The sequence below is a fragment of the Balaenoptera musculus genome, chromosome 11 (genome assembly GCF_009873245.2).
Source record: "Balaenoptera musculus isolate JJ_BM4_2016_0621 chromosome 11, mBalMus1.pri.v3, whole genome shotgun sequence".
Lineage (NCBI taxonomy): Eukaryota > Metazoa > Chordata > Mammalia > Artiodactyla > Balaenopteridae > Balaenoptera > Balaenoptera musculus.
In genome coordinates, this window is record NC_045795.1 from 8,758,771 (window position 1) to 8,772,172 (window position 13,402).

General features: G+C 48.8%; 1 protein-coding gene across 11 annotated transcripts in view; it reads left to right on the forward strand.

The window, feature by feature from the left end:
* Positions 1 to 643: 643 nt before the first annotated feature.
* HIVEP1 (HIVEP zinc finger 1) overlaps positions 644 to 13,402 on the forward strand; it is a 146,712-nt gene continuing 133,953 nt past the window's right edge. For 4 of the 11 annotated variants that reach the window (XM_036869002.1, XM_036868991.1, XM_036869001.1 and 1 more), the window contains exons 1-2: positions 7,063 to 7,196; positions 7,756 to 7,898. In XM_036869002.1, coding sequence (XP_036724897.1) covers positions 7,859 to 7,898 — 40 coding nt within the window. In that variant the 5' untranslated portion in view covers positions 7,063 to 7,196; positions 7,756 to 7,858. Of the gene's footprint in view, positions 731 to 3,887; positions 4,204 to 4,643; positions 4,733 to 4,838; positions 4,975 to 5,570; positions 5,690 to 7,062; positions 7,197 to 7,755; positions 7,899 to 13,402 lie in introns of those variants that run through there. The other 7 variants (XM_036868994.1, XM_036868992.1, XM_036868998.1 and 4 more) reach the window with 7 other exon arrangements.

Below are 13,402 nucleotides of genomic sequence, written 5' to 3' on the forward strand. Positions count from 1 at the left end.
AGGAAGATAAAATCAACAGTTACAAGCTTTCCATAAAGGGAGGGGGAGGGTGCTGGGAGATTCTGACCTGTAAGAATGGTATATGAAAGGCATGTTATTACGGAATTTGTTTTCTTCAGAGGTATCTTGTCTCTTCAGGGCTGCAGGTCTAAGAAGGGAAATAATATTTACTTTCAAAACAGATCTAAAAACCAAACAAAGCCTCAGAAAACGTACAGTACCACCTTGTTCTAAGTTTGTGCTGAGTGGAGGGAAAATGAATCTAACTGAGAAGGCCTCTTTTCTGTGTGTCTAACAGAGAATGCCACATGGTCCAGCGCTCCAGGATTACTAGATAGGCGGATTGTTCATTTCAGTCCAGGTAACAAAGGGAAGCGGGGCAAATGCTCCCTTCTCACTGCGGGGCTAAGAAGTGGGAATACTTTACCGTGACCACCTGCTTCCCTCTCTTCAACCCAGCACGTAAAGTGCCAAATATCTGTGTATCATTCTCGGCGCCGAGCCCACGGTATAAACTCAACGTAGGCGGTGCACCAGATAACATCAAAGCCCCAGGCAGGGGCCAGAAAAGGGGGGGCAAAAGCAGCCGAGAGAATGAAGCGCCTCCCCCTAGCATTTCCTCTCACGCCCACTTCCAACCTAGGAGGCTTTTGGTTTCTGCTTTTGTTGTTTTTAAAATTAAAAGTTAAACCCAGGAAGCTTTGGATCAGAGTTTGGCGTGGCAGTTCGGGTAAGTTTTCCCTCGGCTCTTTTGTCTGGCGTCAGGCTGGGGAACAGCCCGGGCGTGGGGCACAGTTGGCAGAGCGTGCGGGGCAGGTTTTGTCGCCGGGTCGCCCCGAGGAGGAGGGGATTCGGCCGGTGGACGGGAAAGCCCAGCGCGCGCGGAGGGCGGAGGGCGGAGGGGAGGGACGGGCGGCGGCGTGACCCGGCCGCCAGCTGGGAGGAACCTCCGGGATCTCCGCGTGGCGGAGGCGCTGCCGGGCCGCGCGCTGGGCGGAGGGCCGGGGCCGCGGGGCCGCGCCAGGGGGGAGCCCGAGCCGGGCGGGCCCGGCGGCCGCGTGGGAACCGGGGCAGGGGGCGCGCGGGCGGCGGCGCGGAGCCCCGTGGACGCGGCGGGATGGCGGGGTCCCCCGACGAAGCCCCGCGGAGGACTTGTGCTGGCCCCTAACTGCCCTGCGAGGAAAATGTGTGCGGAGCCTCTCTGTGACGCTGCCCTCGCGTGAACCCCGCTCCCCGAGAGCGCTCACACGGCCGGGAGGGTGCAGCCGGAGAGGAAGGGGGCCCTAGGAGCCCCCTCCTTTCTTTTTTTTCTTTTTCAGAGTACGGTCACCTCCCCCAGTGTTGCAGAATTTTTGACAGTTCAAACTGCTGTTTACCATTCCCATTTATCTTGTGGTTAAAAAAAAAAAAAAAAAAAAGCTTTTCCCCACATTCCGTTTATAAGATACAATTTGAGAAATTGTATTCAACTTGCCACAAAATAATTAAAGCCGAAACTAGCTACTTTATAGTTTAGTTGGATTCCCCTGCATTCTGATAACTAGGAAGTTAGAATTGTAGGCAGAATTAGGAAAAGAAATTGCACTTGGAAAATTCGGAACTTGAAAATGGGAAAATGTTCGGTATTGTATATATTTCAAAAAAAGATTAATATTAATTTGATGCTCAAGATAGTTCAATTGTGAATAGTCTATTTAAGAAAAAAGTTCTTTTAACAAATTGAAATGACAAAATTAATCTATTACAACTCCAAATTGCATGTTTAATTTGTTAGAGAGTTCACAGCAATGCCAAATCCCATATAAACCTTGTGTTCACACTATGTATTTGTTATGGTAACAACTATTGGGTTAAAAATGTATTCAGTTAGCATTTTTGACTTAGCAGGTGACACAGAGTAGAGTCAGTTATCATCAGCCTACCTTAATCTTTATCGTCTGACAGATTAGGTGTACTTTCACATGTAAATGGATTTTAAAAAAAATATTTATTTATTTTTAACATCTTATTGGAGTATAATTGCTTTACAGTGTTGTGTTAGTTTCTGCTGTATAACAAAGTGAATCAGCTATACATATACATATATCCCAATATCCCCTCCCTCTTGTGTCTCCCTCCCACCCTCCCTATCCCACCCCTCTAGGTGGTCACAAATCACCGAGCTGATCTCCCTGTGCTATGCGGCTGCTTCCCACTATGTGTGTTTTTTTTTTTAATTCAAGTTGTAAAGTTACATTTACATACGTTTTGTGATTGCAGTCCATTAGGTGTCATTTAATTTCATACCAGAGATGATTTTATCACATCGAAAATGAAAAAAATTGCATTATTTCATTGCAAGGTTGGAAGCATAGTGTGCTAAACATTATTTCAAATTTAGGCAGTTGTTGGCTGATCTTCGCTTTTATGACCAAATCTACTTTTTAATGGGCATATTCCCCCCTTTACATGACATTATTTTTGGTTACAAGCTCGCCATTATTGAGTATTCCATTTTTAATCATTCGCATTCTGGTGCATTAAGCTTTTCTTAGCTCAAATGAGCTAGAGGTAGGATTTCCTCAGGGGAATTTTAGGGGTCAACCCTAGGAGGAAAAACCTAGATCTCTTTATGGAAGCCCCAGGGAACAAAACAATTCAAGTTTGCGCAGATGGCCAGCAGAGTGGGTGTACGGTCGTTCAGCATTTTTATTCCTTAAAAGGGGAAAGCACTTTGGTTTTTATATGAGAATTTTTTCTGCATCAAAATTTTTGTTTCACCTTATTCCTCCCAAGTTCAGCGTGGCTCCTTAAACCAGTCATTTGTGCCTGCTTGTTTAGGTGTACATGTGGAATTTCTGAGCCCCAAACTTCTAACGTTCTTTATTTAGGTCTAACCCTGAAAACCTTCATCATTACCCTGGTCCAGCCCCTCCTGATTTCTTTTCCATAGATTTCCACTCCTTGCTTCCTCTGTTGATTTCTAGCAGCCGGGGTCAAACTCTGGTTTATGGTAATTACTCCCTCTTCCCCCTTTCTCTCCTCCTTGCGACCCTGCGGCCAGGTCGCTGCCCAGCCCCGCAACCCCCTTTTCCTGACGCCAAAGAGCCCTCTCCTCCCTGCCCCAAGCTGTCAGGCGGACCGGCAAGGGTTAACTGCGCTCGCTGCTCCGGCTCTGGGAACCACCAGCGGGCATTGCAGTGGCCTCTGGAATAACCTTGGCTTTCCTCAATCTTTTAATAGAACATCCGCCACCAAAAAGTAGTTTCAGTTCAGGGTTAAAAATATGTCCCCTTCCACCCTTCAACCCAACACCCCGCCCCCCTCCCGTTTTTTTATAAAGTTGTTTTTCAAAGTTAATGAGTTTCAAGTTTCACAATGACTTTCCCCTTCCCTCCACGCGTTGCTGAGGAAACCCCCTTGGGGTCCCCCCGCACCCTGGCCCGCCCTTCTCCCTCTCCCCTCCCCCTTTCGGCCCGGGCGGGGGGCGGGGCTGGGAGACCCCATGACGTCACCGGGCCGGCCCACATCCTGCTTTAAAAAGTAAAGAGACGGTAAAGAGAAACTATCGCCCCGCCCGTCCCCGCCCCTCTTCCCGGACCAACCGCCCCCAACTGCGCGACCCGGCCAGGCCTTCCCTGGGCCGCGTGACCGGCGGGCCCGCCCCTCCGCCCACGCCGGGCGCCAGTCCCCGAACCGGCGCGACCCCGGGCTCCCGCCCCTCGCGTCCCTAACCCCGCCCCTTCCCCCCTCGGGCCGCACCGCCCCCTCCTTCCGTCCCCCCTCCCGTCCCTGCGGCGGCCGGGCGGGGCTGAGCCGCGGGCTGGCTGCGGGGGGAGGCGCGGTCCCGGGCCCGCCCCGCCAGGGAGACCCGGGACTCCGGGCTCCAAGCGAGCCCGGACCCGGGGCACCCACCCTACCCCTACCTCACGGCACGGCTGGGCAAGCGGCGGCGCCAGTCCCGCTGGGCCTCCGCCCCCGGGGTGACCCCGCCCCTCCCCCCGCAAAGCCCCCGCCTCGGTCCCCGCCGGGGGACGCCCCCTCCCCCGCCCCCGCGTCGCAGCCCACGGCCTCCCCGCCTCCCGCCCCCGGGGATCCCCTGCTGCCCCGCCTACCCGCGGGAAAGCCTCCGACCTTCGCCCTCCCTACCTCGCGCCGCCCGGCCCGCGCTCCTCCCGTCGCCCCTAAAGACTCTAAACGTGCCCTACTCTGCCCCGGGGAGAGGTAAAGCCCGCGCCTGCCCTCCTCGCCCCAGACCCCGGGGTCCCCCCGCCCCGCCCCGCCTCCCGCGGTGCGCGCTCCCGGCCTCGCCGCTCGGCCCCCCGGACGCCCCCTCCCCGGCGGCAGCGGTCATGCCGCGGCCCCGGGCGCCGGCGAGCGCTGCCGCCTCTCCCGCTCGGCGCTTGCGGCCCCCGCCCGCGCGCCCCGCGCTCGCCCCCCCGCCCCCCGGCCGGCTCCCCTGTTTAATATTTCAGCGCTGGGTGGTGAGAGTGCCAGTCGCCGGCCTTTAGTGTGGCTGCTGCTGGGGGCGGCGGCGGCGGCGGCGGCGGGGAGGGGGACGGAGCCGGGGGGACCGGGAGCAGCAGCCGGAGGAGGTTATGTTTGTGTTTGGGGTTGTCAAGTGAAGGAGGGATCCCAGGCGCCGCCGCCGCGCGGGGGTCGAGGAGATTTCGAGCTGCGGCCGCCGCCATCAGCAGCGCAGCTCCAGGGCCGGCTGCAGCGGCAGCGGCCCCGCCGGGCGTCCTGGCAGCAGGTTCGGCGCGGGATCCGCGGCGGGGGCGCTGCAGCTGGGAGGGCGGCGGGGGACCGGCGTGGGGGGCGGGCAGGACCACATCCCTCTCCGCGGGCGGGGGGCGTGCGGGCGCGCGTGTGTGTGCGTGTGTGTGCAACCGCAGACCTTGCAGAGGGGATGGCTGCGTGCGGGAGACACTTGCCACTTCTGGGCGCCCTCGCCGCGCGCGAACGGCCCGAGCTGCGGTCCTGCGAGCCGAGCAGGTACGGAGGAACCCAGCCTCCCCGCCCGCGTTCCAGCCGCAGACGCATTTTGCAAGAGGGTGGGGGGTGAGGGAGGCCAGGCCTCGGCTTCCCAACCTCCCGGCTTTGTGGCTTGCTTTTCCTTTCGTTCTTTGCTCTAAGTGCCTGTTTACTCCCAGCCACCTGGGTAGTTTCTTTCCGGGTTGGGAGTACGCGCCTGCAGCAGTTGGGAAGAGGGCGGTGGGTTTGGGCGCGGGTCGGCTCCGGCTCGCCTTGGGGTCGGGCTGGCGAAGGAGTTGCTGCTGGAGAGGGGAGGGGGCGGCGGCGGAGCTGGCGGCGAGGAGGAGTCTCAGGGCTGCCGCGCTCGCCTCGCCTCGCCTCGCCTCGTCCTCCTCCTCCTCCTCCTCCTCCTGCTCTCCGCATTCACTCTGGGCTCCTTCCTGAGCTGGCACTTCCATTCCCCCCTCCTCCTGGCATGCGAAGCGCTTTGTTCAGTGCAGCGTTGCAGAGGGGTTTTCCCAGGCTCCGCCCTCCACATTCATTCATGTTTTTTCTCCTTGCAACTGTCTTTACGCTTTTTGATCGTGTCATGTTTTTGCTCCATGTAGTATTTATTTCTTTCCTGTGAAGAAACGGTTCATCACTCGTCTTCATCGCTACAATGCTGCGGTCGTTGGAAAGACTCACTCCCCCCCTACAAGGATTTAAACATGGGATGGACAGCTAGGGACAGTGGGTAGGCAGAGAACAGGGTAGCGGAAAGCTGTTACTGATTGGGAATTTGCATATTTTATGTGCAGGCTCCGGATCTTGTGGTGTCACATGATTGAATTACAGTCGGAGTTGTCGCTTTAAAAACTTCTAAGTATCGTGACCTTTTAAAAGCGTTAAGTTGGGAGTTAAGCCTTCATACAGTTTATTTGGCCCTGATGTCTCTACATTCTCTCTTGAATCGGAAGCTCCGTCAGTTGGATGGTGGATGTTTTTCGTGCAGGGAGTTGGAGAACTATATCTTTTATAGACCATTTAGCACAGTGCTAGATGAAGTACATGGTATTGAACCTTCATATTTCATATTCTTTACCATGCAGTTAAAAAATTGCAAATATTTTTTATGCAGTGCCCACATGCAGCCTTATTGGGGTTAAAATACTGAAGTTAATCATAGCCTTCTTTCCTTCTGCTGCTTCTCTGCTGTATTGAAACCATAAATTTCTAAAACCTTATACTGGTTATTAGATACAGCCCTATGGTCCCATATAGGCATTCTTAAGGAGGATTAATATTTGATATTTCCGTGTGCCAGGCAGTGAGCAAAGCACCTGCATTGTTTAGTTCTTACAACCCAGTGAGGTGGATACTATTTCCTAGTTTTACAGTTGGGAAATCTGATCTTCAGAGAGGTTAAGTACCTTGAACAAAGCCACACAGTAAGCCTTGAACCCAGTGTGATTTGACACCGAAATATGTAGTCATGACTTGTTGTGCTATACAGCCTCTTGAATAAAACCCCCAGAGCAGGTACTATTTCCAGCCAGGAAATAAGCGTTGAGAGTACCTGAGTCAGGTGGTGCCACATTTCTTAGTTGTTGGCCGTGGGCAGGTTCCTTAACCTCTTCCTGTCTTAATTTTCTTTTCTTTAAAATGGATAAATGATAGCTACCTAAGCAGTTATCATTAGGATTAAATTAGGTAATGTGTAGGAAGTACATAGGCACACAGTAGGTGCTCTTGTTTTTTTCTGTAGTACTGGATGTTTTAAAAGTATTAAAGCATTCCTATTCCATTCTTGTGTCTTTGCTTAGTGATTAAACATAATTTCATGCTTAACATCATCATCATGGGCTTTGCTTATCAGCCTTATTGCAGGAAGTTAAAACTAAGATTTTATAGCTCAAGGATCCTTGAGGATCTCATGGGGGAAAGAGATGGTTAAGTTTTGGATTGTTACTATTTTGACACATTGTATTTCAAATAGCTGTTTTTAAAATGTGTATGTCAGGACAGGGTTATGCTGCAGTAACAAATAACTCCTAAACCTCAGTGCTTAAAACAACAAAGATCTCCTTTATGTTTCTGCTCCGTGATCACGTTGGGTTGGCGGGAGCTCAGCTCTGTGTTGTCAGACTCGCTGTCTAGAACTGTGCCTGTTTCATGGCAGAGGAAGAAGAGCACTGGGGGCATCTTGCTTTGATAACTAAATGCTCCACCCTGGAAGCGATGCCTGTTTCTTCCACTCGCAGGTAATTAGCCAGAACTGGTCATGCATTCTAGCTAAACACAGGAAGGGAGAAAGAACAGTCCTAAAGGAGCCTAGAAGAGAGAACTGGAATAATTGGGGAACAGCCTCAAAAGCAACCACATGTATTAACTGAATTAACTCAGTTAGACAAAATGAATGAGACATGGTCCATGCCCTAAAGAATTTATAAATGGGCAGACTTGTACTATATACAGCAAAACCCTTTTATAGCCTGATGTTGTACTTTAATTGTACCTGGAAACATTGCTTTAAAACAGAATTCACTGAATTTTTTCACTCTCTTTTGATAAAGGTACAGTGATTTTTTTTTTCCCTGTGTTTTTCATAGGAAAGCCCAGGTAGTGGCAATATGATGTGTCCTACATCTAATTAAAAGTTAGTAGGTAATCTTTTGCAGTGGCCTTCAGCTTGATTAGATTAGTTGAGATTTTGTTGAGTTTAGATTAGTGCTGTATTAAGCCATAACTTTTGAAGTGTCTTTTTCCTTTGAAGGTAGTAAAAGGTAGTGAAATGTGACTTTTTTTTTTTTTCTTTTTCAGCACATGGATTAATTGATGGACATTGGGTTTATGGAGCTACCTTTTTGTGACCTGCTCTTCCTACAGTTTCTAAGAAGAAAAAGGGGCCCCTGAATCAAAGAAGATGCCTCGAACTAAACAGATTCATCCCAGAAACCTAAGAGGTAAGGCTCTGCATTAGATAGAAGTAGGGTTTACAATCAGTCTTTAATCAAGTATCTCATTGGTGGCAGGAATGGCAGCTTGTTAGATGGTGACCCTGCTCCATGGTCTGTCGGCTCCAGGACCCCTGTTCTGTTTCTCTGGTTCACTTCCTCTTGCCCTGCACAATTTCTGTCTCTCAGGAGATGCTTTGTAAATATTTGTTGAATGAATTAATTGAATCTGACAAAACTACAATGCCTTCCCAACCATTAGTGGGTATTAAAGTCTGAGATTCACTGTCTCTTAACAGGCACCTTGTTTGGAGTGAAGAATCTGAAATAAATGGTTGGATATTCTTTGCCGGCTGGATCACCGTGAATTATTTTTTCCCCCCTCCCCCATACTTCTTTTGAGATTTATTTTTGTACCAGTCTGTACATTAGATTAACAAGAAGTGAAGACAATTGTAGTTGACATTAACTCAGACCACTGTTTGCAGAACTACTCAGGAAGTAGGTATACTGATTTATTTTCCATAGGGAAGCAATTGGTTAAAAATGTATATGTATATAATATACATTTCATATAAAACAAAAAAATATGAGCATTTCCTCTTAAATGTGAAGAGGTATTTTAATATTAGGAAAGTCAACTTTTTTTAGCTTATTGTTTTAAAAGATTTGTATTATTCTAATGTGCTTTATCCACTGGGAACGGTAATTATCTTTATATTTAACTTAGTAGATAAAAGTGTGTAGCAGTGTTAAGCAAAGAACTGTTAAAGCAAATAATTCCAAACTGAGTAAAGTATCTTATGAAATATTTACAATTACAGAAAAAATATTCTCAAGCACACGCAAGGTAAGAAATGACTTAAAAATCAGACAAATTTAATTGAAAATGTTCCTTGGTGAAATAATTTGGCCAGTCCCTGTAAGGTGGTAAGTGAAAATGTGGCCAATTACGTGGCCTACCTGAATCTGCAAACAGTGCTCATTTCCTGCCTAAGCGTACTAGAACTCTCTGCTGGCACAGGTGGATGCCTCAGCCTGAGTTCAAATTGATGATTTTAGTACCGGTGTTCAATGAGATGAGGATTTAGATGGAGTGCGTTAAGTGTCGTATGTCGAAGTCTGATTTTCAGGGTCACGTAGAAAATGTTGGAAACTGACTGTATTTGCCTGTCTCTTTTACTAGAATCTGAGCCCCCGAAGTCGGGACTTTCTCTCATTTACTTCTATAGGCAATGCCTCCATGCTCACAGCCAGCTGCGGCGGGCATTTGGAGTCCTGGGCTCAGCTTTTATAACTCATCTGTCCAGAGAGGGTGCCCTGTGCCGATGGATCCACGCCCTCAAAGGCAGCCTTGGGGCTGGCAGGGGCCCTAGCCCGGCACAACTCCTGGCAGCTGATTAGGAGCCCAGATACTCACTGAAAGAATGAATGCGTGATTGATCTGAAAGTATCATTCATTAGGTCATAAACATTAAATGTTTTTCATATTTAAAATATATCCTTTATTGTATTCTAGGTGACATGGCTATCCAGAGAAATGCAGATTTTTAGGCCATAGACTTTTCCTTTCTGTATCAAATAAATGTACAACTCAGCAGGTATTTGTTTTTTGTTTTTATGAATTTATTTATATTTAATTTTGGCTGCGTTGGGTCTTCGTTGCTGCGCGTGGGCTTTCCCTAGTTGCGGCGAGCGGGGGCTACTCTTCGTTGCGGTGCGTGGGCTTCTCATTGCGGTGGCTTCTCTTGTTGCGGAGCACGGGCTCTAGGCGCATGGGCTTCAGTAGTTGTGGCTCGCGGGCTCTAGAGCGCAGGCTCAGTAGTTGTGGCGCACGGGCTTAGTTGCTCCGCAGCATGTGGGATCTTCCCAGACCGGGGCTCGAACCCGTGTCCCCTGCATTGGCAGGCGGATTCCCAGTCACTGTGCCACCAGGGAAGTCCAGCAGGTATTTGTTGAACGCCCTCCTGTGCTGCCGTTCCACGTGGCAGGGATGAAATGATAATCAGATATGGACGCTGCAAAGAGAATGTAGTGAGGGAGGAGCAGACGTTTAGAGATTATGCTGGAGTTTGGGGATCATGTTAATTCCAGTTTTGCAGGGGCTGGTTTGGAGAGGGGCAGGGTGGGAAGGAAAGATAACATTTGAACTGGGTTCTTAAGGCTGGGAGATTACCCAGGAAGCTGACAAGACAGGATGAGTGCATTTCATCCTGGGGTAGGAGCTTGTGAAGCAACTTGGGGAATCCAAGCTCCTCTAAGTTACCACCCATGACCAGAGCATCAGAAGCTCTACTCAGGGGGGAAACAAGGGAGGGAGGGAGGAGATTGGAGTGGGAGAATTTGGAGGAGTCAGATTATAAAGATCACGAAATCTGGGTCTAAATTTAGTATGCAAAGTGAAAAGTTTTAATAGGAAAACTTGCTTGTTTTCTGAAATTAAGATGTTTTGAAAGTTTTTGAAGAGAACTTGTGATAAATTGGGTTCTGGCCCATTGGTGAGAGTCTAAAAAGTTGCTTGACTAAGGCAGTTATGAACTCTCAGCCACTAAAGAAAGGATCAAAGTAGATTAGCACAAGATGACAAAAGCGACTTTGCTAAAGCCATGTGGGCGGATGGGCAGATTCGCCAGGCACAGGGGAGGGGGTACTTCATGGAAGGGGTGGTGTCTGAGCCAGTTAGCTCACTCAGCTGAGAAGGGTGAGGGCCAAGCTATTCCCATTGGGAAAACCCAAGTAAGCAAAGGACAAAGGCAAGAACACCTTTACAATTTCCTCTTTCCTTCTAAAAATGTATGAGGACTCTATCCCTAGGCACAATTCGGGGGTTAAAGTAAGCAGGGAAACAACAGCTACTAAAATGAATTTTTTACCATTTACTGTTGCCCCTTGAACAGCAAGTTTTGAACTGCATAGGTCCATGTATATGTGGATGTTTTTCAACCACAGGTTGGGTGAATCCTCAGAAGCTCAACCCCTGGATACGGAGGGCCAACTGCCTTAGGCCATTTTATTTAAGGGACTTGGGCGTCCGTGGATGTTGGTATCCATGGGGGTCCAGAACCAACACCCCGTGGATACCGAGGGACGACTGTATTTTGTATCTCAGTTGTGTGATGCAGTTGGAGTATCATGTTTGCTTGGCTTTACCTGTGACCCACTGCTTTGTCTTGTAGAAGAGCTATCTCATAAAGTTAGCTCTGCCGTGGGGAGAGACACAGTCAGAAGACCAGCTCTGTGTGCTGTCATCTTAGGGGTTTCCATTAAACATGTTGCCTCTTTTTAGTCTTCCTTAGAAAATAGCCTGTGAAATATTTGTCTTGTGCTTGGTCATCAAGTCAATAATTAAAGCTTTATACTTAAATCTGAAATCATATGTTTATTATGCTTCCATGGCATGTGGAAGGATTGGGGGAACATATGTATACACGCATGTGTGTGTGTGTGTGTGTGTATTCGTGTGTTAAAGTATTATACAAGTGTAGAAAAAATACATACAGGCCTCTATCATGGAGGAGCATACAAAGTTAGTATGGATTTAAGTTAGGCACACAGGCTGTGCTCCCATAAGGAGGCGGAGTTTACACCTCTCTGATGCTAGAGGTTCTTTAGTGGAAAAGCATGAGAGGAACTGGTATGTCAAGGGCAGGACACGAATTTGGGGCATAACTGAGTCAGAGTTAGATCTGATGGGTGACTTGTACAGTTTGTGAGAGTGAGGTTTGCTGAGTTCTGGTCTCCTCACCCTTGGTCACATACACCAGGTAGAACCTTTGTCTTTGGTGCCCACCTGCACACTGTGGGTGGGTAGCGTCTAACAGTGGCATTTCCTTTGTGAGGTTGAATAGGAATTTCTGAAGAGCATGAGAGCAGCGCTTGGTGTTCAGAAGAAAGGCTTTACGTGTTGTCCTAGGTTCCCTGGAGAGGGGCTCTTGGCCACCGTGCGGCAAACTCCAGGGCCAGCTCCACGTGTGGTCTTGATGAGCATGCAGCAGGGTGGCACCTTCCTCCCCAGGAGGCAGTCCCTACCCGTCGCCTCCCTCCCAGGTCTTTGCTGGGACTCTTGGGTAACGTGGAATGGAGGAACTGGGGACTTGCAGGGGTTCCATCTGTCATTTTAAGACAAAGGGCTGTTTTTGTGCTTCGCCATTCGTCACTGTGAAAGTTGCAAAGCTTTGGAAAAAAAGAAAATGGGTGTTACCTATTTTTGGTTGTATTTGGGCCTAGGGTTTCAAAGATTCATCGGCTTTAGGATTGGAAATCAGTGTGGAAAATACTAAGTATTAACCTTTGCAAAAACGTATTTTGAGAATTTGGTGTGGCTGTTTTTCATTTTTTTTGGTTGAGTGCATTTGGCTCTGAACACATTGTGCAAGACGAGAGCTCTTTTCCCCTCTGAGAGCCAGCTTTATTATAACGTGAGAAGTAACACTTGGGAGGGTGATCAGAGCATAGCCGAGATCCACACGTGGGGTCTATGGATGCCCATCGCCTTAGAAGATGAGGTCCAAAGCCGTGAATTTAGCTGGGACACACTTGCCTCGCTCTGGCCTTCTTGTTCTACTGTGTATCTGATGGATAGTCATTTGCCATTTCAGGAGCTCAGCGTGCAAGCCCAGCATTTCTGTGTTGCTCTTCTTTCTGGAAAGTATCTCTTCCCCCTCCTCACTTCTACTCTGTTTTCTTACTCTGTGTGGGAGGTGTGTCTGCCAAAGAAGATTTCACCACTTCTTTGACTTTTTTCCCCTTTCCTCCTCTCTTCTCCCCCTGTACCCTGCCCCCCCTGCCCCCCCTGCCCCCGTATACAGTGGGCTTCTGTTGCTTGTGTCCACAGGTGCCTTATTGTACTTTGTTATTGCATCGTGATTATTCTACAGATCTATCATCTTAGCTGGATATAAATTATGTCACAAGAGACTGTTTTAGTCTTCTGTCTGTGCTCAACAAAATAACATTCGTGTTAGCTTTTTAGCCAACTAGAGGGTTAAAGATGATTTGTACTCATGAAATTTGTTTACGTTTTTGACCCTTAAGTAGCAAATGCTTCTTATGATATTTGGCCGCCTCTGATTAAGTAACCTATTCTAATATAAAGTTTGAATCGCCTTAAACAGATAAACCAAGTAGTTATAATTAACTTTTGTGTTATGTGAGGTTTCGCCGTTGGATTCCTAGAGTTTATCCCTTTGGTACATTTAGTTACTATAATGGTGAAGAGTTGGGCTTTATGCTGTCACGGACTAGCTGTGTGGCCTTGGGCAAGCTGGGAGTGTTGGTTTCCTCGTCTGTAAAATAGAGACAACGTGTGAAGATTAGATGATATGGCAAGTGTAGGCAGTTGGGACAATGCCCGACGCTGGATAGACACTCAATCCAGAGACCTGTTTGTTACTTTTGGTAAAAAACTGGTTTGTGTCCAACTCTTGAGTTACACGTTCTTTGCAAACAGAGGACACCGAGGAATACCTCTGTGAAGCCTTTAACTGCGTTTTGATAGCTGCATAACGGAAGCT